Raw genomic sequence first — 25,816 nt, forward strand, 5'->3', positions numbered from 1 at the left:
TGAACCACAAGCTGTGTGTTAGATCTGCAGGTCCTGCTGAATATTTAAAGACACAGGCTAGTGCATAGTGTTGTGTGTTTTAAACAGAGAATAGTGTTGCATTCAGGGACCGTGTGGTTGGGGAACACTGTTGCTTTCTCTTGCAAACGGCAAATGAAGCTTTATTAGCATTGTATACAAACTGTGGTCAATAATAAATCAAGCTGTAAGCCTTGCTGTTGTGCTATCCACACACGGTCTACTTGCGCCAGACCACCCAGATTGTAGGCTACTCACGGGAAGGGTTACGCTGGTTTTAGGGCTATATTAAAAGCCTGTGTGTGTGTGTAGTTCGTGTTTCAGCTCTTACCCGTGGAGTGGTCCACAGGTCCCCCTCCGTTGTTGCTGAACAGGGCAGCATACAGGTCAGGGTATGCCTTCTCCAGGGCCACACACAGGTCGAGGAAATGGTCGCTCTCCTTGTTCATCAGCATCTTCAAAAGGTGGTCAACTTTCTCGGCGCTGGACGAACAATTCTGGTCCAGTTCGAACCTATCGAGCTGGCTCAAGGTTCCAGAAACTATCAGCAGCTCGATCACTCGGTCCGCATCTGTTATGGACTCCAATAAGTTCTGGTGGCACTGGTCTAGCAACTCTTTGTGCTTTGACTCCATGGCTATCCGCTGTAGTTCCGTAGCTTCCCAGCTAACCCAGACAGCCAAGTGGATGTTATGTCCTTACCGATCAAAAGTACCGAGCGACTAATGAACTTAACTTATCGCGGCTTGCAGAAGTTAGCCGGAGCCACCACGGCATTAGGTTGCACGGGAGATCAATTTTTATAGCATATTGAAAAAGGCACAAGAAGCCATATTTGTTGCCCAAGGCTGTTGACTGCACTAAACAGCGATACATTTTTCCATCTTTCTCGTGTGTGGCTGTTCAGGTCCTTTTTTGCTTCCTCGCAAAGCACGCTTTAGCCGAACACATTTTCCCCTTCTTATGTATCATTTAAGGCGCCCTTGGACGACTCGACTGCTGGGAAAACTCACCTAACTCCGCCGATGAGCCTCAGTTACACTGTATCCTCCGCCATGTCTGAGCAACTCAGCAGCTGCTGCCCGCTGTCAATCAACGTGCCGTTCAGTGACCATATAAGGAGAAATAGGGCGGGGCTTTCGCAAAAAACACACCTATTTCTTCAATGGGCGTAAACATCAAACCGTAGTACGTCGTAAATCCCAGGCAGAAAAAATGAGAATGGAGAGAATTTGCATGAAAATATGGAGATATATTTTATATATCGACGTATGGTGCAGGTTGGGAAAGTCATCCTCAGAGTAAAGCCACCTTTTATTTTTACAAAACGGAAAAATGTTTCTGGTGTCTGCAGTGGTGGAATGTAACATTTACTTGAGCACTAAATCCACTTTTGAGATAGGCCTACATGTACTTCACTTTAGCATTTCCATTTTCTGCCACTTATTACAGTACATATAATTTGACCTTCACTAGATTGTGACGGTAAAATTATGATTCGTTTTTCTTAATTTATACTTCACATATTTAGAATTTCATACACAACGTACATTCAGCTGAATACAATAATGATTACATGTAATAAACAGTGTATGAACATTAAAACAGTACAATTATATTTACAGACTAGTGCAACGGTAACATTATCCAATAACATACTACTGTATAAGTTAACACATACAGGCACATATTTATGTCTGCATTATAAGTAGGCCTATTAACATATTTAATATACATTTTCAATTCAGAATTATATATAACAAATTAAGAGACCACTGCAGCATATCAATCTCTCTGGTTTTATTATTTAAAGGTATGTGTTTGAGTAACATTTCTATAAACTACTGACAACATTTATCTGTGTTGGAATTCAACAGACACTGTAACGGAATGGCTGCCATATGTGCAGAGATTGAGATTTAAGACACAGTTGGAGTGGTCTCTTTTCAGAGCTGTATAAAGGGGCATTCATGTGTTTCACTGTAGTGCTACCTTCTTTACTTTAGTATCATTATCTAAATGCTTCTTCCTCCATTGGTTATCTTTGTGTATATTCCATATACCTTGAATCAGTATAACCCTTATTGACTACATTAAGATTTTTTATATTAACAACATATATATATAAGGATATCATTTAGTCCTTGCATAATAATGCCAATGTAGACACAGGCTAACACTCCACGTTTCTATATCCAAAGCTTGCAACCAATGTCAATGCTTACTGTATCGTGTTGGATAAAATAAAAGGGGGCAGTGAGCCATATCTGTACATATAAGCATCATGTGATTTGTATTTGAGCAGGATTTGTAAAGGACAATATGATGGTGATGGATGCACTCTGCTTCCAGTCTGCAGCTGAATAAAGAGTGTTGGCACAGAGGCAGGCGTCTGCAGGCATACCTCTCAAACCATGACCTTATTCATGCATGCACTGAATCTCATTGTGACATCTACGACTCCCCCCCCCCCCCCTTTTTTTCACCATCTCTGCCATGCTGGCTCCATAGCTTGTGCAACCATGTGCTATCCCTTTAGATGAAAAATTAATTGCAAATTATTCATATCAAAGGAAATCAGGCCGCCACTGCTGACACAGATTGAACGTTTTGTGCATATTCTACTCACATTTGAAAAAGAAAACAGCCTTTTATCTTGGGGGTATAAATAAGTTTATTATTTAGACAACAGGGCTGGTGTTGTCTGATTGTTTAGTGAAATATTATAAAATAGATTTGACAGCCCGTATCAGAGCAGATAATAGCTTTATCTTTTATTCAAGAGACTGTCAGCAAACACATCATTTATCCTGGTGACATTTTTTCTCAAACTGAACATAATGCAGTTATTTTTAATCAATATCTGAATAGAGTTATTCTACAGGGAGCTGTCAGTGCTGACAGAAGCAAAAGCCTTTTACTGAACAACTTTATAGCCACTCCTTTTTACATGCATTTATTTACTGCTTTTAGATCATACATTCTCAACAATAGTTTATCTATTTGACCTCCACCCTGGAAGGATGCAAGTGAATGAGTGTTGAATGAACAGTGCAGAACCTCAAAAAGGAGGCAACATGTTAAAAAAAGACTATGTTTCTTTTGGTTATCATCATACTTACAAAATATATTTGTTTCTCAAAGACTTACCTTGCTAAACAAAGGATATAAATATATAATTTTAAAGACATTTTAAAATGGAAAAACATAATTTCCCCTTGATACATCACACCTCGAGGCCCTGTGAGGATTCCCTGATGATTAGATCAGTAATAACAGACATGCAATTAAGCAATTCATGGTTTCTAATTAACAGAGAATTACACAGCCTTCAGCATGGCTGGATCAGATGGGAGGATTCTGATCATAATGATATCAGAACTACAGTGTGGGCAGAGACAAGCCATGCAGAGTCACTTTAAATAGCCTTAGAATACTTTTAGAATGATGGCTAAATTATCTTCTCAAAACCGATTTAATTGCGTCTAATCTTCATTCAAATTCAAGTTATTGTAATCTAAACATCTATCTAAAGCCCTCCAGCCTTTCCAGTCATTTCTGGTCAATTTGAACATGATGTGATCAAAGATGGGTCTTCCAGCATGGCTGTAGAAAAGCTAGACTTGTTTAATATTGCCAAGGCAGCTTTATGGAAGCCATCAATAGGACGGGCCTCCCCCTCCACAGAGTTATTGATCGTAGTGCAGTTGACTTACACACACCACATAGCCAGCCGAGCGCAGAGCCACATCTCTACAGTCAAGTGGTCAACAGCATTTTAAGTGAAGCCAACAGCACGTAATAAGCCAGGGAGAGCTCCATGTGCAGCCATACATATACTGACCTCACACCCCTCGAGGAAAGAGAAATGATGGATGTGTATTGATTGTGTAAAATGCACTGTAAGTGTTGGAGAATGAAGACATTGTGTATTATGTTGCCTGTACTAATTCAAACTAAATTGTGATCACGCTAATTGAACTGATGCCATCCTATTATGATCAATATTCTTCACACTGAGCATATTTAAGAGGTTTTCTTGTTGAAATTCCCACTTTTTGGGCCGCCATATAGCTCACCATGGTAGAGCTGGCCCATATGGGACTCAGTTCCCATGCGCAGGACCCAGGTTCGAATCCGGCCTGGAACCATGTACGCATGTCATCCCCTCTGTCTCCCCCTTAAAACACTGCCATCTTAAATAAAGGCTAATTTGGCGCAAAAAAATCTTAAAAGAAATTCCCACTTTTGGGGTTGGATTAGGACATTACTGCCCTCTAGTGGTAAACCAAGTCTATTACCAAGTGCTAACAATGTCAGTGCATTAAAAAACGGGTTGTCACAGTTTAGGATATTACTATAGGTTAATAAGTCAACTGATAAAAACTGTTTGTATTGCACTTAAGGATTTTTTTGCTTGTGAACCAGAGGATAAATATAGGACTGTCCATGTTGTTTGTTGTATTTTTAAATAAAAACATTTGTATGAAGTTCATGTGATGGATGAACCTCAAACCCTTTCGGCGCAGGTTCTCAACCTTTATTTTCTGAGACTCATGAACATAAAATCACCAACAACTGATGAAATGCAAAGCTTAAGTTTGACATGCTTAAAAAAAGATAAACCATACACATGACATATTTGCATATAAAGCCAATTGTGATTAACAAAGAAAATAACAAATCTAGAAGGGACAACATAATTGCAAACATTGACAGACAACTTTGGCACTTAGCTGCAATATATTCTATGTCTGGTACCTAATTCAGCATTGCTGGACCTGACAATTAGCTGATAAACATGTCAGATTTAGTTATCTGATCATATTGGCAAATTGATATAAAATATCTTAAAAATATATAGCTCTGAAAAAAATGTAATCTAATCTCTTTCAATTATATCGTATGGCCATGCATATTCAACACAAATATCCAGCAAAGATATCACAAGTGAAAAAATATAAAGACCTTTTTGGCATACTGTATATAGAAAAAAACAATATGTAGCAATATATATGTGGCTCTTGAAAAAAGGTAAACATTGCATTGAGAGTACTGGCATGGCATGCAGGTTTGCGGCATGTGCATATAGATTAGGCAGGAAACTGATATTTATAGAGCATTTCTATAATGTAGTAGTCACTGTTTCCTTTTCAGTCACTGCCCCCGCAGAACTTCAGTAGGAGCTTCTTGTAGTCTCCTGATGTGTCTCCCTGTCAATAAAACACATTTGTCAGTAAATCATTTAGATATTTGTCCCAAAAAACACATGTTGCTTCTAAATCATCCATGTGGCTATATGTATTAAACGGAATATATAATGATGAAGATACTTACAGAGATGTGCGTGTACAGCGACTTGCCGTAGTTTTTCACATACTCCTGACGGATATCCAGCATGTCAACCTCAGAACGGGTGACCATGATCCGGATCAGGGTTGTGTCTTTGGTCCCAGCTCCCTGAAAAAAAGCACACACACATACATACAATGAGAGCGAGGTAAATTAAATATAATGCTACACTAAACTAATTATATTTATTAAAAAAATACTATCTAGCAAAAAAGGGATAATCACCTTCATGGCCTTGTAAAGTCTCTCAGCGAAGTAGGCAGGTGTGTGCTTAATACACTTCACTGAAACACAAATAGTTATTTATTATCAACACAAGCAGTGTTCACATTAATTCATACTCTGTGTCCTTTTTTAATAATAATCCCTTCATTATTATTAATATTATGAAAGAGCAACTTCTTACAATCACTGCAAGGTAAGCATGAAAACAGAAATATTTATGTGTTGTCGGAAAAGTGAACTATGAGAAATAAAACGTATGCTCACACACCATGAAAATATAACAGGAGGGCAACATTTAAAGCAGCGTTCATGAAAATGTCATATATTGTAACTCTCTTAAGGGTGCGTCACTCACAAGGACGAACCTATAGAAGATTATCTACTGAGCTTTTAAGCCTGTTTGAGGCACATGAACCTACTGGTTGAGTCTACACATTCTCAATAACACACTACCCCACTGCTAGCAGCAGGCAGCAGCTGTTTACACACTACCTGTCCAACACTGAATGGCAAACAGGAAATGTAAGCAACTCAAATATCTAGCATTCAAATGTCAAGGTATTTCTCTTTTGGTAGGGACTAAAACAGAGCTAAAAAGGAGAGTGAATACATGATTCATCAGGTGGAAGGAAATATGGTAAACATAGGAGTCATAATGTTGCCCTATGTCTGCTTAATATTAGCTATAAAAATAGTTGATGTTAGGTCAGGGTTGCTTTTTTCAGTTTGTTTCTAGATGGGATTTGTATGCCTTCAAAAAGCCAAATGAGTAATGCAGCTATAAAAAAAAGGCACATTTTATTTTGAAAGAAATGCAAATGAGAAATGAAAACATTGTCCAGAGGACTGAAACAAAACACAGCATCAAAACCAATGGCCAACATTCCACACTGCACGTCAAACCACTTCAAAATGAAAACGTATGGACAGATGGAATTGCACACGATAGGAAAGATTCACATCAAACACATCTAAAAACAGATTACTGTACCATATATCTGATAATTGTTGGCAACATAAGGGGAAAAAGTAGATTATCCATTTGCCAGAACACCTTATTCAAAGATGGATTAACATAACTGAACAACAGGTAATACAATGATAATGGAAACGTTTTAATGGTTGAATTGTACGTCAAACGTGTGTGTATGTGTGTGTGTGTGTGTGTGTGTGTGTGTGTGTGTGTGTGTGTGTGTGTGTGTGTGTGTGTGTGTGTGTGTGTGTGTGTGTGTGTGTGTGTATCCTTACCCACTGCCAACATGCCACTCTCAAGGTCTCCGGACATCTCCCTTTCGATGCTCTTCTCTATGTCTCTGCCACACATCTTCTGGTACTCCATAAACACTACACACACACACACACACACAATCAGTAAAACTGCTACAAGGAACTACAGTTGCATTTGTGGCCTGTTACTCATTTAGATGATGCTTATTATTAACATGTCTCCATAGAGAATACCTGCTCTGAGATGAGGTTTGCTCCTTGCACACAAAATGGCATTAAACTTGGACTCATCTGTTCCCAGCTTGTTTTCTCCAGCAGCATACAGAGACTAGAAGGAGAACTTATCAATATGTCGCAGCAATCAATTTGTCAAGGTAAAAGTAATATGAGACCGACCAAGGCGCAGATAAATCACCAAACTTAAAATATGAATGAGTGAAGTGGATCATACCTGAGCATCTTGTTTAGCCAGAGAGATGTCGACATGCTCACGTTCGTCACGATTACCCTGCAACATTCAGGAAAGCATAGTAATAAGCAAATGGGACAGTAGTTCCTGAGAGATATTTATAATAGTAATCTATATATAATCATATATATAATATCCATACCTGAGCAAGGGAGATCAGGAGCCTGCGGAAGTGTCCGGATGTATCCCCACTGATGGAATCCTCCAGTGTCTTCTTGTTTTCTGAAATGGCAGCAAAAAGAAATGGCACAATTTAACAAACAAATACATACTGTTGGTTCAAGTTAGTAACCTTTGAAGGCTGATCATTAATGTTATATTTGTTGACTGAACTTTCTGAAATAGCTATTTTTTATAGCTTCAAATATGAAACAGCCATTATAACACTGGATTAATAAAGAATTAAGATGAATTTAAAACGAGAGCTGGCAGCTTGTCAGGCAAATACTGAAGATAGAATGACCATTACATTACATCACATTAGCATAACAGCAAACAACACAGATGAAACAAATACATAAAATCATAAAACTGAAGAATTCATAAAAGACTATAGAAACTAGTCCTTAGGTGAGACAGATTCTTTGCTTAACATTTACAGTTTACAAATGTTGTGTTAGTACCCACATTAAGATAGACAGAGATTATCTACTTAGGGAATAACATTTCCAAAACAGTGTTGTGGCACTGTGGGATAAAGGAGATCACAACAGCCCCGAGGCATCTTACCTTGTTTGTAAATGCGGTTTATCTCCTTAATTTCAGCGTTGGAGCGAGAAGACAAGATCTCTATCAGACAGGCTTCATCGGTTCCAGCTCCCTGTTAGGAAACAACAACAACCTAAAAACCTCATCTTGGCCCTTTTTGTTGAAATCCTTACATAAAACTACTACTAATAGATGTATTTACTTTACTGTATAAGAATGTAACATATATACATACTTTAAAAAAAGGCTCTCCAATGCAAATTACATAATAACAAGAAATATAAATAATTTCACGTTGACGATAAGAAGGTGCTGAGAAATGAGTTTTGTTCCTAAGAATGTACCTTGATGGCACTGTGGAGCTCAGAAGCATCCAACTCAGCGGGGGTCTTCAGCGTGATCATGACCAGCTTCCGAAAGTCCCCAGACAGCTCTGAATTCAGGTCCTTGACCAGATCCTGAAAATGGAAACTTGGTAAGTATAACTCAAAACCATCATTAACTGCTGTTGTGAAAAACAGCAAGAAGCTATGAGCTATATATATATATAATGAGCTCTGAGGACATCCAATCGTCTGTCCGTTTTACTGACAGTCCCAGCACCTGTTGTCTCTTCGTCACCACCACACTCTGCTAGGAAATCCACACTGAGCCACATATCATCATGTATTGAGGAAATGTGTTTGTTTTGAAAACAACTGGGTTTTTTCCAAAGTAAATAAACTCTTGAAGAAAAATGGCATCACATTAGCAACATATAGACGTATCATTAGGCATAAACAGGAGCGTTACCTTGCCATAGGCAGTTTTGTAGGATCGGAGCAAAGGCACACGCTGCCTGTTGGAGCGACTCCCCAGTAATTCGATGATGGCTTGCTCATCAGTACCTGGGTAGATGGGACCACAGTTTCAAATCAGAAACAGACAAAGAACCATATCTAAATGTCCAATTTCAAACATTTTATAAATACCCAAAGCAATGGGAATGGAAATATAGGCTGTTCTCGCCTCATGAAAGTCTTTGTAAGCTAACAGTCAATGGAATGCTTTGACAACTTTATTAACCAATTTCATTTTAAAATCTGTCACACTGTTTCTATAGTATCTTTGTCCCTTCACAGAAATGTGCATTAAGGCAGAAAGTGTTTAATTGTGTTTATGTAAGAAAAATAAAAACTGTGATTACAATTGTGATAGATGTGAATATATAGTTTCCTACTGGTCAGTTTTCAAAATAATTAAATAAGTCAGCACAAAGTTAAATATAGATAGAACACCACTTCCCAAATGGACAACATCCAGAACCTGGAGGATATTATTAAGCTGTCCATAGCACTCACCAAAGCCCTTCATGGCCTTCCTCAGCACCTCTGAGTCTCGGAGTGGGTCAGCTCCGGGGAAATCCTTGATTGTTCCCCTGAATCCTCTCTGATGTAACAACACAATGACATGTTATTTAACAAAAAATGAAAAACGGATTTTGGCATAACATTGAGTTACAGAGATCTATACAAAGATAGAGGTTTACTTTTTTACTTTCAGTGTTTCTTACCTTGATAGGTGGAGCTATTGGCATGACTCCTCCTCCTCCTCCTCCTCCGTAAACTGGCATGGATGGATTTGGTGAAGGGGCCTTTGGGTAACCTGGTGAAGGTGCTGGTGCTCCTCCATACCCTGGCATGGGTTGGTTGGGTTGGGGTGCACCAGGGTACCCGGGCATTGGCTGGCCAGGTTGACCAGGGTAGCCCATCCCTTGGCTTTGGGGTTGTTGCATGCCTCCTCCTGGCTGTGGGTACAGGCCATATGACTGTTGGTTAGGGGCGGGGGCACCGTACCCGCTGGGCTGAGCAGCAGGTGGGTACCCCCCGGGGGCTTGGGCGTACATGGATGGGTTTGGAGTAAAACCCCCCATGCCTATAGGGGTCTGGTGGGCCTGTGATTCAGAAAGATTGGCATCCCATAAAATGTGTACAGACGTTTGAAGATTCATTAATGCAAAGCAGAGATAGCCGGTCACACCTTTTTTAGATTAGATTTAGATGCATTTATTATATTTATGCAATTGATCGAATAATAACGCCTCTTACTTCAGAGGAAAAACTGTGGACAATGTCCTCATGTTTGAAACTTCTTCCAGTTATAAAAGTATCCAAAAAAAGTGTGGCCATGTTATATAATAGGGTGAAAATGCATGTTAACATATAATTATAAACAAGACAATGACTCAGAAAAGAAAATGAATGCAAATTGGATTAGATTGATAGGTTTAAAATGAATTAAGTAAATGACAGTTTTTCTCATGCGGAAAGAGAAGCTGACAGAGAAAATGGCGATGCTGAGGGTTTAAAGAAGACAATGTTTTGGAAAAGTCTTACCACAAAGTGAAAGTCTGTGATATTCCATGAATGGCTGTGTAACTAATTATAACTGGAATATTCAACGCAATAATCTGATGATGTTGCATCATACACATATTTCAAAAGAAAATTGGAAGATGTTTTTTTAAGGCTAAACTCACCATGCCAGGGTTGTATCCAGGGTTGGATAAGTTGCCAAGACCAATGGAGGGGTATCCACCAGCAGGGCCCCCGCCCCAGCTGCCTGCAGCACACAACAAAGACAGAGCTGTTCAGAAGAGTTTAGGACGCATTGTGCAACTACATGCCTGACATAATTTAGAATACTAGACAGGAAGGACTGCTCTTAGTGGAATTTCCTTTTTCTCGCGACCCAACTAGTTAACGTGTAGGTGAAAAGGAGCTAGACAGAGAATGGGAGTACTATGTGAGGGACTGACTGTGGGAATTGCTTCACCTAGCAACAGAAGTCATTTGTTTGTTTTTGGTGGAGAAAAAAATTCCACTCTTTTAACTATAGGTCTCATGATGCCTGTGGCCTAAAACACGAGATTACTGACTGCCCCTTTCTATAATAGGCTACAAAATACCTTAACACTCTGTTTTACTAATTTTCGCTCTTCTGCAAGTATATATAAATCCTCTATAGTGATTATCTGCTAGATGAGAAAGTAGGCAGCTTTGGCTAACATATTTCCCACATTTTGAAATCTTACTTTATCATAAACAACACAATAGCTTACCTTGAGGGGGGGCCTGTGGGTAGCCTCCAGCCTGCGGAGGGTAGCCACCAGGCTGCTGAGGAGGATAGCCACCAGGCTGCTGAGGAGGATAGCCACCAGGCTGCTGAGGAGGGTAACCACCAGGTTGTTGAGGAGGGTAACCACCAGGCTGTTGAGGAGGGTATCCACCAGCCTGTGGTGGGTAGCCTCCAGCTTGGGGTGGGTAAGCTCCAGGCTGAGGTGGGTAAGCACCAGGTTGTGAAGGGTAAGCCCCAGGCTGTGGTGGGTAACCGCCGGCCTGAGGGGGGTATCCAGGGTAGCTCATGGCTTTAGGAATAAAAGTGGACTGTCAATCAAAGGGCTGCCAAAGATGACCAGATCATGTGTTTTTATCTGTTGGTAGAACAATGCTGTTAATGTGTGGGAAGATTTCCTTTTTAGTTGGTAGTTTCTCTTTAGAAATTCAGCATCTGTGAGTTGCTCTTTTTAGGACTTCCAAAGTGTCTTGCTTTAGATGTCTAAGTCAAACAATGCTGACTTCATGACAAGGTCAATTCATTCTGTTAACCTTAGCCGTTTCTCAGTTCACTGTCATGTGTGTTTAGTACTGTTTACCAAAAATGACACCCTTAGTTTTTCTCATACTGATATTCTGAACAAATCTGTGCTGTTGTATTTGCTGTAAAGTGTCTCTACTGTAGGCTATTTTTATTATATGTACAGCACTTTGGCTCGACCAATAAATGTGCTATATAAATAAAAAAATAAACTTGATTAGTACAATGACATAGCAGAAAGAGAGTTTAAAAATTCACCCAGCTCTAAACCAAACCTTCCTTAAATGTGGAAGGAAGGCGGAAACAATCTGAATTTTCCAGAGCTGGGGCAATTCTATAATACGATTTAAAAAATATAGAGCCGGCTTAAATTAATTTTAGAAGGACAATACTAGTCTGTTCTACGTGTTTCCTGATTCTTGATTAAAAACATGTCTGCACTCCCCAGTCTTTTTTTTATGTAGCAACGTTCTGAAGTGTCACTGCAATCCAAATAATTGCAAACAGTTGGTTCCAGGGCCATTGGGTCAGAGACATTATTAGTTTAGTGGTGGGTTGGTGAGGAAACTTTCTTTTTGGTTTTAGCCTAACATGAAATGCCCTTGCTCCAGTATGCCTACTTGTTCCATGATAAGACTGACTTCACAGGACTTAATGGAACAGTTTCTCTGCTTTGCATTTTATGGACACAGAAACAGACATGGCTGTGTTTGAATAGACAGACAGAGCAGGGAACCTACCTTGTGAAATACAGATGTCCAATTCAATAAGATACAAGCTTTTAAGGTTCAGTAAATAAATAACGTATTAGGAAAAATATGTCAATATATAGACAGCTTGAGTGTTGTTTTTAATCCATTCATCATTATGCCCTAAATCTAGTGCCTTTGTGAAACACATTTGGTCACAACACATGGTTTGACTTCTTTAGGGTCAGATGGTTCAGCTTTAACACAACACATTTCCTTGCTGTTCAGGTGAAAACATCTCACATTATGGCGCATTTCCACTGCAGCGTGGCGCGCTTCAAACTGTGAGAAGCTGTGGCTTTACAGAAACAGCCATAATGTTATTTGCTTAGGGAGTAAAGAATTGTATAGTTTTCGGGTCAAATGTGTTACAAATAACCACAATATGGGGCAATAATATCTTCCAAATGTGTGTTAAGACAGTGCCGGTTATCTTTAGCTAACCTTAACATCTTGTTCCATTGTGTTTTATTGCAGGGTGTGTCAAGTTTACTCAGTTTTTTTTTAAAAGATCGGCGAAACATTAAAGACTTTACTGGGGTTGTGAGAACACTGCACAGATAGTTTAACAATATGCTAAACAGTCAATAGAATAATTAGTCAATGGAAAACAGACATTAATCTGGCTTGTGTGTAACACATACACAACTTGCGTTTTGAACCGAACGCTAGCTTTTACAACGCGGGCTTCAGGCCTGTAGCCTACTAATCTTCAATCGATTTACATAATGTGGCTGTATCCGCAGTGCTCTGAGCTGTAACTAAGCTAACCTAGCTAGCTGGTTAAGCATAAATAAGCCGTCGATATTAAAGCAGCAAACTGGAGCAAAAGCAAGACGAGGATTTTGTAACCTTAAATGGTTAAAGGCACTGGTAACTATGCATTGGTAGGCTAACGACAGCGCCGAGAACAGCAGAGCAACGACTACAAAACGACTACAAAAATAGTTCCCACTTATCCACACATAACTTGTAATGTAAGCTAATAGGCCTATATCATTTACCATTCTAGCTCGGCCTGAATAGTTGTTCGATTTTAGCACTTACTTTAGTCTGCTTGCAGTCTCTTCCTGGAGGACGAAGATCTCTATTAAGCAGCTTCAGTTCTGTCTGTACTTGACTGATCAGTGCTGTGGGTGGGACTGAGTTTCCATTTAAAGAACCCAGCCAGATGTCTGCCCGTCACACTACAGCAGTGACACATACAGCTGTCCTGTCACCACCATGTGACAATAACAAATATGTGTTAACCATATACATACCTGGCCATCAATGGCATGATGGAAAATGTGACAGACCGACCTCACCTATAGGTCTTTTATTTCACAGGCATGTTGTCAAATAAACAAACCACTAACATGATGGTTTTAGGTCTACTGATCCACATTTACGAATGATTAACAATCAGATTATATAAAGGGATACATGATATATTGGTTTAATTTACAGAGGGGGCTCTGTAAATTAAACCAATAATAATCATAGTTGTAATAAACTCAATTTGTATCAGCCCTTTTATTCACAAGTATACTAAACACTTTAAAGAAAGTAAAAGCAGATAAAAACACGTTTTAATGATTTTATTGCATTGTGACATGGCTGTGATCATGACATATCAACACTATGAGGAAGGGATATCTTTATATGTCACTGATCATAAGAAGGAAACTGAGTAACCCTTGAGTAAAAAAACAAGGAAGCTGTACACACTTCAGTTAGGAATTACACAACTGTACTGTCTGTGTGTGTGAAATACATTTGACACAAGAGGGAGCCAGTCTAAAGGTTTTCTCCACACTACCTCGGCTTCTACCAATAAAGTGTATAAACTGTCACCGAGCGGATGTCTTGGAGTATGCGAGGCGCTCAATAAAGAGGCCGGGGCCTGGTGTTCAATTATTATTAGCATTTTCTAATAGTATGTGCCTTACTCACGAATGATCCATTTCTTTATTTTGTTCCAAACATTGATCATTATTTTGCAGACGGCTGATCAACTTTTCTAACAGAATTTGGAATTGAATGAGCTATGGGAGAAACACTGTTTACCTAATGTTAAGCCTTTACTACATTAGCATAAGTCACAGGGACACTCCAAATAGTAGTATCACTTCTAACCATAAATAAACAAAACACCTATCATTCCCTCCCCTCCCAACACCGACAAACACATGTTATTAGTACCAATAGGTTACTAGTACATGGCATCATAAGGCTGAAAATTATGATTATGTTTAATTATGTATTACAATTGTTTAGTTTCATTGGCTAAGTTGGCCGAGTATATTAACCTTGGTGAAAATATCTGATGGATTTAATGTCTAGAAGAGCCAGATGAACCATTTGTCTCATCCAGTGGGCTGGTCGTGAATATTCATCCAACTAATCGCTGATTGGTCTGCGTGCTCTGTGACGTAGAGCCGTCCTCATTACATATTCAAACAGCCTCTCTCTGCCCCTCTGCAATAAAGGCAGATAGCGGACCATGGGGAGCAGGGGAAAACTTTTTATACTGACATGTTAGCGCAATGACTTTTGAGTAACATCTAACTGGGACGAGGCTCCCGGCGTGAGGAGGACAGGGCCCTTTACGGGGATAAAAAAGGAGCACTTGCCATCTGCCGGGGAACGAAAAGCAAAGACGGCAAAAGAGTTGAGACCTGTCCAAGAATCAGCGGTGGAAAATCCAGTTTAGCCATTTGAATTGAAAGATGAGCTTGTTGTCTGCCATAGACACGAGTGCCTCCGTGTACCAGCCTGCGCAACTTCTCAACTGGGTCTATCTTTCCTTACAAGACCCCCACCAAACCAGCGCCTTTGACGCATTCAGACCCGAACCCAACTCTTCCCACCCGGATCTCAGTTTCAGCAAGACTCCCGCAGCGGCGGAGCTGAGCTCGTCCCTGAACTCCAACTATCTCAACAACTTCTTTCAGCTACAGCGCAATGAGGTGAAACATGCATGCATACATATCTGGAGTTATTAAAGTTTGTGAGATTTTGGTTGAATTTACTAACCTATCGCAAGCAACCGCGTGATCTGTTGACTGTGCAGCAAATGTTTTAACATGTACAGTATGGGCTATTCTGGTAGGATACACTAAACCGCCATGACATTTATAATATAGACAACAATTTCAAGGCCTTTTGTTTATTGTTTAAACATATAAAATAATGTATTCGATTCTTAATAAGTATTTTAATTGTTTCACAAGAAAAAGCTTGGCTTATGAGCCCACTGTAATATTATTATAAATGAGGGAAATATGAACATCATGATTCCATAAGGGGTTGGCCTTATCAGTACACAGTGTCTCTATAAACGTACTGATTCATTAGTTATACTTTAATTGCAGGAATATTATAGGATTGTTTGGAATCAATTGAAACTTATTAAAGCTTGATATATAAATAAAAAGTGAAATAGCTAAATATCACAACAAGGTTTCTAAGTATACATAATTCAATTCCTTATCCCTAAGATGTTATTGAATAATTCAGATGAATTACGGTTGAACCTTAGGGAAAGCTGTTGAGCAAAACTATGTTTTAATCAGATATGTGTGTGATCAGAGAGGTAAAGAGGGACAGATGGAAATAGACTGCCCTGCACGCCTCTGTCTGGTGAGAGGAGGCCACTGCAGCCTCCTGCTGAGGTCTGCTGCCTCTCTCCTTCAAATAGACCAGGTTGTGCAAACAAAATCCATCCTTGTTTACATTTTGACTATTTTTGTAGTGCAGTGTAATTTTAGGGGCAAACATGCAAATAATGATAACCTGATACTGCAGACCATACTGTGCAGAAAGGAGCCCCATCGCCACACCCACACATACATACAGCACACAGGAAAATAAGTACATACTGTGGGCCAAATGGCAGTGTAAAGACTTTAAAGCAAGCCTCCCAGTGTGTTGAATAGACTTTAGTTCAGTTCCTTAGATCTATGTTACCATGACGCTATGTGTTGGAAACTGCAGGAAACAGAAGAAGTAGATAGATGGTGTATTCACCTTCTAGAGTAGTGTCCATTATTAAGGTGGTAACCATAGAGGCCCTTTGAAGTTATTTAACATGAAACAGTCCTCTGAAAATTGGGTGTGCACATTATACATTACACGCAATTGTGTAATGCCATTCAATCCGCATGAGTAGTATAAGTGTTTCAAACTGAGGGAAGACGTACTGTCTGGAAACGGTTTAAGGGGTGGGGGTATTTTGCAACTTACTTTGCATGCTAAGCCAAGTAAAATAAACCTCTGCAGAGATTTGATGATGAGATGACTAATGCAGAATGGTTGTTTTTACAGTGAAGGATCACACAACAGTCCACTTAAATTATAATAGAATAATTGGTTGTTGATTTGAAACTCACACAAATCAATTGTGCTTACCAGTCTCAAAGCAGACATTTCTTTCTCCTTTGTAACCAAGTTCAAGGCTATGAAGACACAATCTTAAATGTGATTTATTAACATGTGTATTTATTCTGGATTAATCTAAACCTGTAGTCATTTCCTGTGGAATGTATTATACCTCAAATCAGCACGAGACACCACTACCCAGTGTTTGTGTGACACCGCAGTTCAGTACCAGTGTCCTTAAAGTGATACCAATACCAATGGTACCAATTCGATACCAATCATGTCAATGGAAACATTCAGTTTCTAACACAACTACTTGGCTATGATCAAAACTGTATAAAAAGTGTTTTCTTCCCTACATCTTGATATAAAAGGGATTGAATACACTGAAAATTTTCCATATTTTTTGCTGCTAGATTATTTTTAGTAAATACACCAATTCACAGCCCCAGTGAATGCTAATGATACCAGTTAAGTCCTCATCATCCAGGCACTGCATACATTCACATCCATCGCCACACACATAAACACATATACACACGCAACCTCCTGCTGAGTCTCTCACTCACTCACTAAGTCACTTACTCATTCACTCACTTGTTCACACACACACACACACACACACACACACACACACACACACACACACACACACACACACACACACACACACACACACACACACACACACACACACAATAAACAAACCCACCATTAGCAGATGTGTGTGAAATCAGTTTCCTCTGGGCTGACAGTAGAAGGGTTTAAGCCAAACTGAAGACATTTGAGGAAGACAAAGTTAGAAAAGTGTTCTGTTTTATATTTGTTGAAATAACTTTACAACCTGTACTAAGAATTAAGTTTAGCAAGAACAAAAACATGCACATGACCACAAGGGGAGATAACACAGTAATACACAGAGCTGAAACACATGGCAGATGGAAAACTTGAGAAACTACGAGCCGTTATTTATGATTTACGATGACTACATGAAATAAATGAACATGAGTTTTAAAACTGGAGCTGGTTAGCAACACAATCTCACAGCCCGCAGATAAAGATTTGGCGTTCAGCCCTGGCCAAGTTGCCAAGTCTAAGGTTTCTGCGCTGTGCAACATTGAACATCTACAGTAACATTATTTCCCAGACATAAAACTGTGACTGAAAAAAAGTCATATCCGTCAGCTGAGGATGAAGAGTTCAGTTAATCATGTTTATGTACTCAGGGATGTTTCAAATATTTGTCATTATTGCATTTCAACTATTAAATGTCATGGCAGATGACCATTTAGAGCTTCCTGACCATCTAAAAATGAAAATGCCTGTGCTAAAATCCACATCATTTCACACTGAAGTCAATTCCTGCCTGTTGTTCGTGGTAACATTTCAACAAAGGAGGATAGGAATGAGAAGGGAAATAAGGAACTGCTGGAAATGCTTTCCTTGTTATTAATATTCAGAGGGCATCTTCTATGAATTCACTGGGCCCGTGGCATGCCACACTGCTCCCTGTGGCTCCGAGCAGACTACAAACACTAACCATGGCTAGTTTACCGCCAACAGTGCAGGGTGACATTGCTGATGTTCCACAGGCTGGTGAGGAAACATGCCTCCCATCTTGTTTACAATGAGTCATCCTCTGTAAAGTCCTGTCTTTCTCTGTGGACATGCTCAGTACTTTTCCAGCTCATGAGCACAGCTGGGCCTCTCGCCAGATGTTCTGAATTTAATGAGAGAAATGATCTTGGAGGGACCTCTTTTTTTTCTTCATTTTCTGGTGCACCAGAAAATAAGACAGAGACCATGCCAAAGGAAATTGGGGATTAATGTGTACATTTTGAACACACCAATACAAAAGCAGATGCAACATTTGATGGGGCGGTGGTGGCGAAGTAGGGACTTGGCTTGGCAACTGGAAGGTCACCAGTTCAAGTCCCGGCAAGACCGAGGTGTCCTTGACCGTTCCCCGGGCGCCGTTCAAAATAGCAGCACACTGCTCCTAACACAGGATGGTTCGATATTATCATGTATGTGGTAATGTTCTCAGTGTATTATGTATGTCAACAAGTCAGACTATGAAACTGAGGGCAGGGAATTCTATGTGGATTGATTATGAATATACCTTGAGAGAATATGTTATACATGGCAAATTAAAGAGAAAAATATATGGCGAATACAATATTAAAACTGAAACTGTTTTGCTATTTTTCTTATTTTCTAGGCCTTAAACAACAACGTATATAAGAATGTGTCACCCTATGGCTCCCTTAACAACATCGTGGATGGACTCAACACCCTGACGGACCATTTCTCAGACCTTTCCCTTTCTTCAGAGCCAAGGAAACCAAACAAAAGACCCCCACCCAACTACTTATGCCACCTGTGCTTCAACAAAGGCCATTACATCAAAGACTGCCCTCAGGTGAGACTCAAAGCACACACATTTTGAATAATCTATTCTTAATGTGACACAAATAGCTCACATTGCATAACTGTGTGACTTTAGACTTCTTCAGTGTCTTTTCAGTTGGTTTGAAAAGCCAATGATGGCGCTAAATGCTGTGCTTGCTGCAGCCAATGTCTCTCTCTCTCTCTCTGATCTGACCTACTTGTTAAACAGGCTGGCCTCTGTCTTCTGTAGTCATGTGAGTGTGTGTGTGCTTATGTGCATCTTAATGCCACAGAATTATACTACAAGTTATAACTGTGATGAATAAACTTGTCCGGTTAGTTGCAGGGTCAAAGGTCAAACTGTCTGGCTTGGCGTTGGTGCATCATGTGAGCCGAGTTAGCACGTTTTTAAGAAATCAAAATACACAAACAAATACAGAGTGTCTTTTGTGACATGGTGCTGAAGATGTATTAATGTACAGAATCACAGCTGTCTTCTTTTGCCAAGTTCCCCACTGATTCAGTCTGTCATGATAGAGGGTTTTTTGTGAGGCTCCATGCTAAATTGATCTCAAGGTCTAGGCATTGAAGTTGCATGCACAGTATTGTAGAACAAATTGGATCTTAGCTGCTGTCATCTCCCGAAATATGAACTAATCTTGCAAAACACAAAGATATTTTAGGGTTTTGAGCAATCCCAGTCAGTTAAATGTAAAAATGTCTGGGCAGAAATGTCTTATAAGAATAAGGCCCTGGTTTGGAGCCTTACTAAATGCTGCAGGTTGATAAGGTGCATAAACATCTAGATATAAACTAGGGAAATCTTTGTGCACTGTAACATCAGCATCAGTAAAGTGATATTTTGTTGTGGAGTTGTTGGGGAAGGGATGGACTATGAAATTGCTGTGGTGTATCTGTCACTGTGATGTTATATAGTGCCTCGTAAAAGGAAAACTCCATGGATGGGACTAAGGCCTGGAAGTGGTCTGATTTCATAGTAGGAACACAATGTCATTTTCCATAGGAATTGTGGAATTTTTGTTTTGTTGGAATCATGATGCCTAATAATATTTTCTCTCTCTTGCTGTCTCTTTCTGCCTCTTCCCGATTTCTTCTCTCCCTTTTCCTGGGGTGAGGTGCAATAGCCTAACCACAGCCCTGAGTTTATTTTTGCATGGAATGGTAATGAAGAGCAGATGTGAGATTAAAATGCTTTGACTCGCTTTATGACATATGATGACTGGTCTCCGGAGGTGTGTAAATGACTTGTGTCCTGATGAAATATCTCCTGGACAGCTCTGAGCTGCAGTGTGAGAGAATTAGATCATCTGTTGACTAATCCAACAGGAATATTGGGTCGTAGTGTATCATGCAACACCTAACTTTGTTTTGCCTTCATGTAATTCTTTAGTCGTTGATGTCAGCATTGATCAAATGATACTGATGTTTAACATTGGAGCAGATGTGCATGTAATACATAATCTAAGGTGTGTATAACCTTTTATTAAACCTCATGCTGTGTACATTTAAACTGAATTTCTTCACTGTGCTACTCTCAAATGGAACAATTAAATGGTATTAAATACAGCTTTACAGTAGAGGCTGGGAAATCACTTATGCTATACTGTAGATGTAAGCATGCAGGGTTGGACCTCAAAATCACTCGGCACTGTCTCCTGGTTTATATTTCAGCCGTTCGTTAAACTGCCAACAGTAACTCAAAAAGCAGCAAAGTCTCCAAACAGGCCTCCACACCTACAGTTCAACACCATCTCAGATATGTAGCTCTCTCCTGGGCTTTATACTCTCCGTAAATCTACTTATCATTTGTGCTACATCACTTACACTATTGCCAAGGCCATCAATATGTGCCCAATCTTACTAAACCACCTGAAGATCATAATATCAGATGTGACAGGTCTTGAAATTGTTTTAAATCACAAAAGTGTTCAACCTACCGTTTATGTCCTACATTATTACTGTGTTTCATAAGGTGCGGTGATAAATGATGATGTGCGCAGGGAGTCTTTGGTAAATGCCTGTACTGGAATGCATTGAGGATGAATGTGTTCTTACTAATACTTTGTACTGTCCAACGTGTCTTTGCCAATGAAAACAGAGGCTCCTGCTTCACAAAGCGCCTCCAAGCATGTCATCCTGGTCCAGCATGGAGAATCACATTCTGATTACATAAACACATTAAACAGTCTTCCTCATGTACTTCACCTGGACATGTTTTATTGTGTTGTTTTTGTGCTGACTTTTATTGAGTGTATAAAAGAGTTTATGAATGGACTAACATCACATTTATTTGCTTTTATATTCATTTAGAAGGTAAGACTAGTGAAATACTGTATTTTCCTTGGTTCTATGAATGAAAAATACCAAAGCAAGTAGCCTATTGTCAACTATTAAGAAATCATGTATTTCTCTGTATGACAGACCTCTAAAACATATTTACAGTAAAAAGCCACGCTGTCGCACTGGATTATCTTTTTCTTCAGACAGGACTGTACACCTGTTTTGCCATTTTTCCTGCTCTTGTTCAGCCTCCATCCATCATGAACCACTACTCTTCTTTTAAAAATATTATAGTTCAAATGTGTCAAATCACTGTTTTGTGAGTCAGGTTTTTTTATATATCTGAATTATGATTTAATTATCAAAAGATTATAACATGTTGGCCTGGTTGTGCTGAATTCCCCTAGTTCAGAATGATAGATTCCTGGACATGTTTTTTTTCTCCTCAGAGAAAGTTTAGACATGTTGAAACTGGTAAAAGAGTTCTTATAAAAGATTATAAGCCAAAACCCAATTTACCCCTGCCAAACTTTTTTCCTCTTTTTTAACTGAAGGAGAGTCAAGGATATAGACAGTGGTGGATCCATTACCTTAGTCACTGTGGTTGATGGTTTCCCTTTTCCTTCCAATGCTTGGATCTCAGGGAATACGAGTTATGCACTTAAATAGTTGAGGTTACCAAAGTGTTTATGCATTACTTTCTATTTAAGACCGTTTTTTTTGTTATAACATGTTAATATTGGAAACTTGCAGTAGAGGGTTGTGGCTCTGCTGAGAGAATACTTTTCAGTGAACTCTTGGTAGTTGAGTGAAAGCCACAGGCCTGGCAGCAGCTGCCTAGTGCTCCCTGTCATGGGGAGAGAGGTGTTATGTAAACTGGCTTTTATTCGGAAAATGAGGTCGCTCCCCCAGTTATGAGCAGAATGCCCCTCGCCGCCATGCTTTGGCCCACTTCCAAGATGTCTTCCACTTGCACTCATGATTTGGTTCTGTTCAACAGGCTAAGCCTCTCGACAGTTGGCCCCACCTCGTATTTGAGTGATTAAATTGATGCATTGAAGGACATCTTCTTGCTATGTCTCTCTGTAGAAAGATTAACTCATGGAAAATGTCTTTTCCGGAATGCAGGTTTGTGGATATGTGGGGGTGGCCGCTGCTGCTGTGTGTGTTGTGTGTGTGTGTTGTGTGGTGTGTGTGTGTGTGTGTGTGTGTGTGTGTGTTGTGTGTGTGTGTGTGTGTGTGTGTGGTGTGTAGTGTGTGTAGTGTGTAGTGTGTGTGTGTGTTGTGTGGTGTGTGTAGTGTGTGTAGTGTGTAGTGTGTGTAGTGTGTGTGGTGTGTGTGTGTGTGTGTGTGTGTGTTAAATGTGTGCTTCTGAGCGTTTACTGTGCCCCATTCCTGGTCGCACTGCATTCCCCCAGTTCCAGACTATATAGTTTCATGGCAATGTTTTTTTTTATTCTCTGCAGATATTTTCTAATATGTTGCAACTGGTAAAAATACTTGTCCCATCACAGATTATACAGCCAAAAGATAACATGACATCCATCAACTACTTCTGCGTTCACTCTTTTGTTTATTTGTCTTAGAAGTATTTATCTATAATATAATAATTCAATTTCCAAAGCATAAGTGTACTTATAGTTAAGGAGCTTGGTTTATCTGCTTGATCGGGACTATTCCATTTACTGTATCAATCTCATTTAACTCTCAGCAAGAAAGCTACAAAGCACATTTCCCAAATGATTAAACTTGAAAGTCAAATGAGGCTGCGTCTGCACATTTTTCATTGCTTAGTTTACATAGATAAAGATAAAATATTTGGCGATGATATACAGATTTGTTATTATTTTGCCAGCTGTGATATAAATAACATTTATCATGCATCAAGCCAATGACTTGATCTGGGCCAAGAGCATCACAGCTGATCCACATAGAGCTCTTTACCAGGATGATGTCATTATTGTTCATCTGGTGTTTTGTTTGTATGTGCGTGCACAAAGCAAATATTTTAGACTTTTACTTTCTTCTGACTTCTCCTCCACATATCTCTGTAGTTAAATCTAATGTCTACAGTGAGTTGACATGGACCAAAATGTGTCCCATGTGATATGCTGATGTAATTGAATCCTTCAAGTGACTGTACTCCGCTGATTGCATAAGGGTTGAATCACTTTGATAAGTATTCCATTTGCTGACATTTCCTCTCATCCCTGTCAGTCATGCCTCTTGCATCTGATCTGTAACTGGGACCATATGCTAATAACTGTGATAGACCTCACACCTCATGTAGTGGTAGTTTCAGCAGCAGTCTGTCCTTTCTGACAAATGGTCACCATAATCTCCCATAACAGTGTCAACACGGAGACCTGAGGCAGGCTGTGAAGTCAGGGCCTCTTCACACCAGAGTTAAATCACGCTTTGAGTAATGTGTTACTCGACAAAATGTGTTTTTCCTTTGGTCATGGTGATAAACTTAATGACTCGTCATTACTGCATTCTACTTTGTCTGCAATAACAAACGCCAGTGGTTGTTGTTTTCATGTTTTTATTGTAAATCTTCCACTGATTGTCTGCGACAGAGCCAGTGATATGTTTATGAATTTGGTTGGCAGACATGCTGAGATAATTGTGAAACCACTTTTTCAGTACTAGGTGTAGAATAGAGGGGATGTGTCAAACACATATTGCAAGTTTATTATTTGTGTTATTATTATATCTCTGCAGAGTGCTGTTCGTATAAAAGTATTTAGCTCTACATGGGCATAACCAATTTCCTGCTGTTTTTAACTCTACTATTAAACTTTTCATTGAATTAGGTCAAATTCTTGAGATGAGTTTCCACATTTTCAGCATGTTCTAACTTTTTTCAATCAATTATATTCAAAGCAAGACTTTAGGGGTTGTAAAATGGAATAAACCGCACTCTTCTTGAGTCTCTGGGGCACAAAGAGACTTCAATGAAACCAAAACAATTGAGAAAATAATCTTCAAAAAAGATTCATAAAAGGATACCAGCAACTCCATTATCTGTTTCACTTTCATTTAAAGTTTTTGGGGGTATGGGAATTTTTTATTCATATAAAATTCCCAATGAATATTTGCAAAAGGAGGGTAGGCTACCACATTCACATCTGGAAGCAAGATTGCTCCCATGCTGGGACATTGTTGTTGTCGTCACAGTTAATCAGAAACAGTTTAAGTGCTTTGCTTGTGGGTGACTTTGTACTCTTTTTCCCTTCACCAATGTCCATTTTTTTCCCAGCTGGCCTCGGTATTTAAGCCAAAACGCCTTTCTCTCTCTGCAGACAATTTGGTTCACAACCTGTAGCTTCCTGTAGAATAAAAATGTTCCTGTCAACATAACAATTCCAGCATAATCTAAAGTCTAATTTATTATATCTTCTTGCCACTTTTATACCATTCATACCAGATCTGCCTCAAGCCCCTGGCAAAACATTTGTCACGCCTTATTTTGGAAACATGCCATTTAATTGTCTATAATAGATAGTGCTTTTAGTATGGTGCTCAATATTCAATCGTTCAACAGATAATGTGGGTTTAACAGAGCTGTAGACGTTAGCTGTCCCCTTGAGGCTAATGTTCCTGGGAGGAGAAAGAACATAGATTCTACATCTGTCCTTTTGTTTTTCTAATCTCTATTAAGGCAACCTTCTGCCTTTACAGAAATATACCTTAAGGAAATTCATTTATTTACATTTTCATCTGCCTCCACCAGCTGTTTTCTGTCTTCTTATCTTTGTTTCATTCTCTCTCTCTTTATGCACCCTGCAGTTTGTTAACGCTGTTGACAAACAATCTTTCAACACCGCAGTCACACTTCAGCATTTGTCACGGGAGAGTGTTTCACATTTTACCCCAATGATCTCTGCACCCTGGGGCCATTTCAGACATGGCTGCAGTGTTTTGCTTTGGCATGCAGAGCGTTTAGATGTGTCACTGTCATGGCATGGAGCGCTGTCAGAGAGACACAGAGAGGGTATAGTTTGAAAGCAGAGGAAGGGCAGAAGAGCTGAGAGCCAGAGAGAGGGGAGATGGCACTTCCCCTGAAAGGAAATCAAAGTTAGGAGAATGAGAAAAAGTGCCGTTTCCTGCCAGCTGGTTTGTGTTCTATACAGAAATCCTGTTCTTCCTCTCTGCTTTTTTGCTGAGACAACAATCACTCCACTTCCTGTTTTGGTAACCATGACACCTAATAACCCATCGCTCAGAGGTGTTACAATTACCTAAGTCAGGTAAACGTACAAGCTGCTCTCGGATAAATGTTTAAACACTGCAAAATGATAATAGAGATCCAAACTCATCAAGACACAATATTACCGACTTAGTGTCAGCTTATCCTCAAGAAATAAAATGTAAC

The 25,816-nt window shown here is 39.5% G+C and overlaps 3 protein-coding genes across 17 annotated transcripts in view; 1 reads left to right on the top strand and 2 right to left on the bottom strand.

Annotated features, from left to right (window-relative positions):
* dlg5a (discs, large homolog 5a (Drosophila)) overlaps positions 1 to 1,080 on the bottom strand; it is a 38,674-nt gene extending 37,594 nt beyond the window's left edge. For 7 of the 8 annotated variants that reach the window (XM_034237778.1, XM_034237784.1, XM_034237783.1 and 4 more), the window contains exon 1: positions 350 to 653. In XM_034237778.1, the coding sequence (XP_034093669.1) occupies positions 350 to 653 (304 nt within the window). Of the gene's footprint in view, positions 1 to 349 lie in introns of all 8 variants that reach the window. The other variant, XM_034237776.1, reaches the window with a different exon arrangement.
* A 3,424-nt stretch (positions 1,081 to 4,504) lies between these two features.
* Positions 4,505 to 13,586, bottom strand: anxa11a (annexin A11a). 3 transcript variants are annotated; one of them, XM_034237949.1, is made up of 15 exons: positions 13,432 to 13,586; positions 11,100 to 11,405; positions 10,518 to 10,600; positions 9,552 to 9,785; positions 9,340 to 9,427; positions 8,792 to 8,886; positions 8,344 to 8,457; positions 8,021 to 8,111; positions 7,434 to 7,513; positions 7,274 to 7,330; positions 7,057 to 7,150; positions 6,844 to 6,939; positions 5,596 to 5,654; positions 5,356 to 5,478; positions 4,505 to 5,231 (listed from the first exon to the last, which is right to left on the bottom strand). In XM_034237949.1, the coding sequence occupies exons 2-15, from the start codon at positions 11,401 to 11,403 to the stop codon at positions 5,172 to 5,174; spliced, it is 1,578 nt and encodes a 525-aa protein (XP_034093840.1). In that variant the 5' UTR covers positions 11,404 to 11,405; positions 13,432 to 13,586; the 3' UTR covers positions 4,505 to 5,171. The 3 variants fall into 3 exon arrangements, with proteins under 3 accessions (XP_034093840.1, XP_034093838.1, XP_034093839.1); XM_034237947.1 differs by having other exon boundaries at positions 9,552 to 9,932; XM_034237948.1 differs by having other exon boundaries at positions 9,552 to 9,932; positions 11,100 to 11,471; positions 13,432 to 13,560.
* A 1,254-nt stretch (positions 13,587 to 14,840) lies between these two features.
* Positions 14,841 to 25,816, top strand: part of LOC117560764 (zinc finger CCHC domain-containing protein 24-like) — a 30,802-nt gene continuing 19,826 nt past the window's right edge. For all 6 annotated transcript variants that reach the window (XM_034237769.1, XM_034237765.1, XM_034237766.1 and 3 more), the window contains exons 1-2: positions 14,841 to 15,335; positions 18,968 to 19,168. In XM_034237769.1, coding sequence (XP_034093660.1) covers positions 15,096 to 15,335; positions 18,968 to 19,168 — 441 coding nt within the window. In that variant the 5' untranslated portion in view covers positions 14,841 to 15,095. The remainder of the gene's footprint in view (positions 15,336 to 18,967; positions 19,169 to 25,816) is intronic.

The sequence above is a fragment of the Gymnodraco acuticeps genome, unplaced genomic scaffold (genome assembly GCF_902827175.1).
Source record: "Gymnodraco acuticeps unplaced genomic scaffold, fGymAcu1.1, whole genome shotgun sequence".
Classification (NCBI taxonomy): Eukaryota; Metazoa; Chordata; class Actinopteri; order Perciformes; family Bathydraconidae; genus Gymnodraco; species Gymnodraco acuticeps.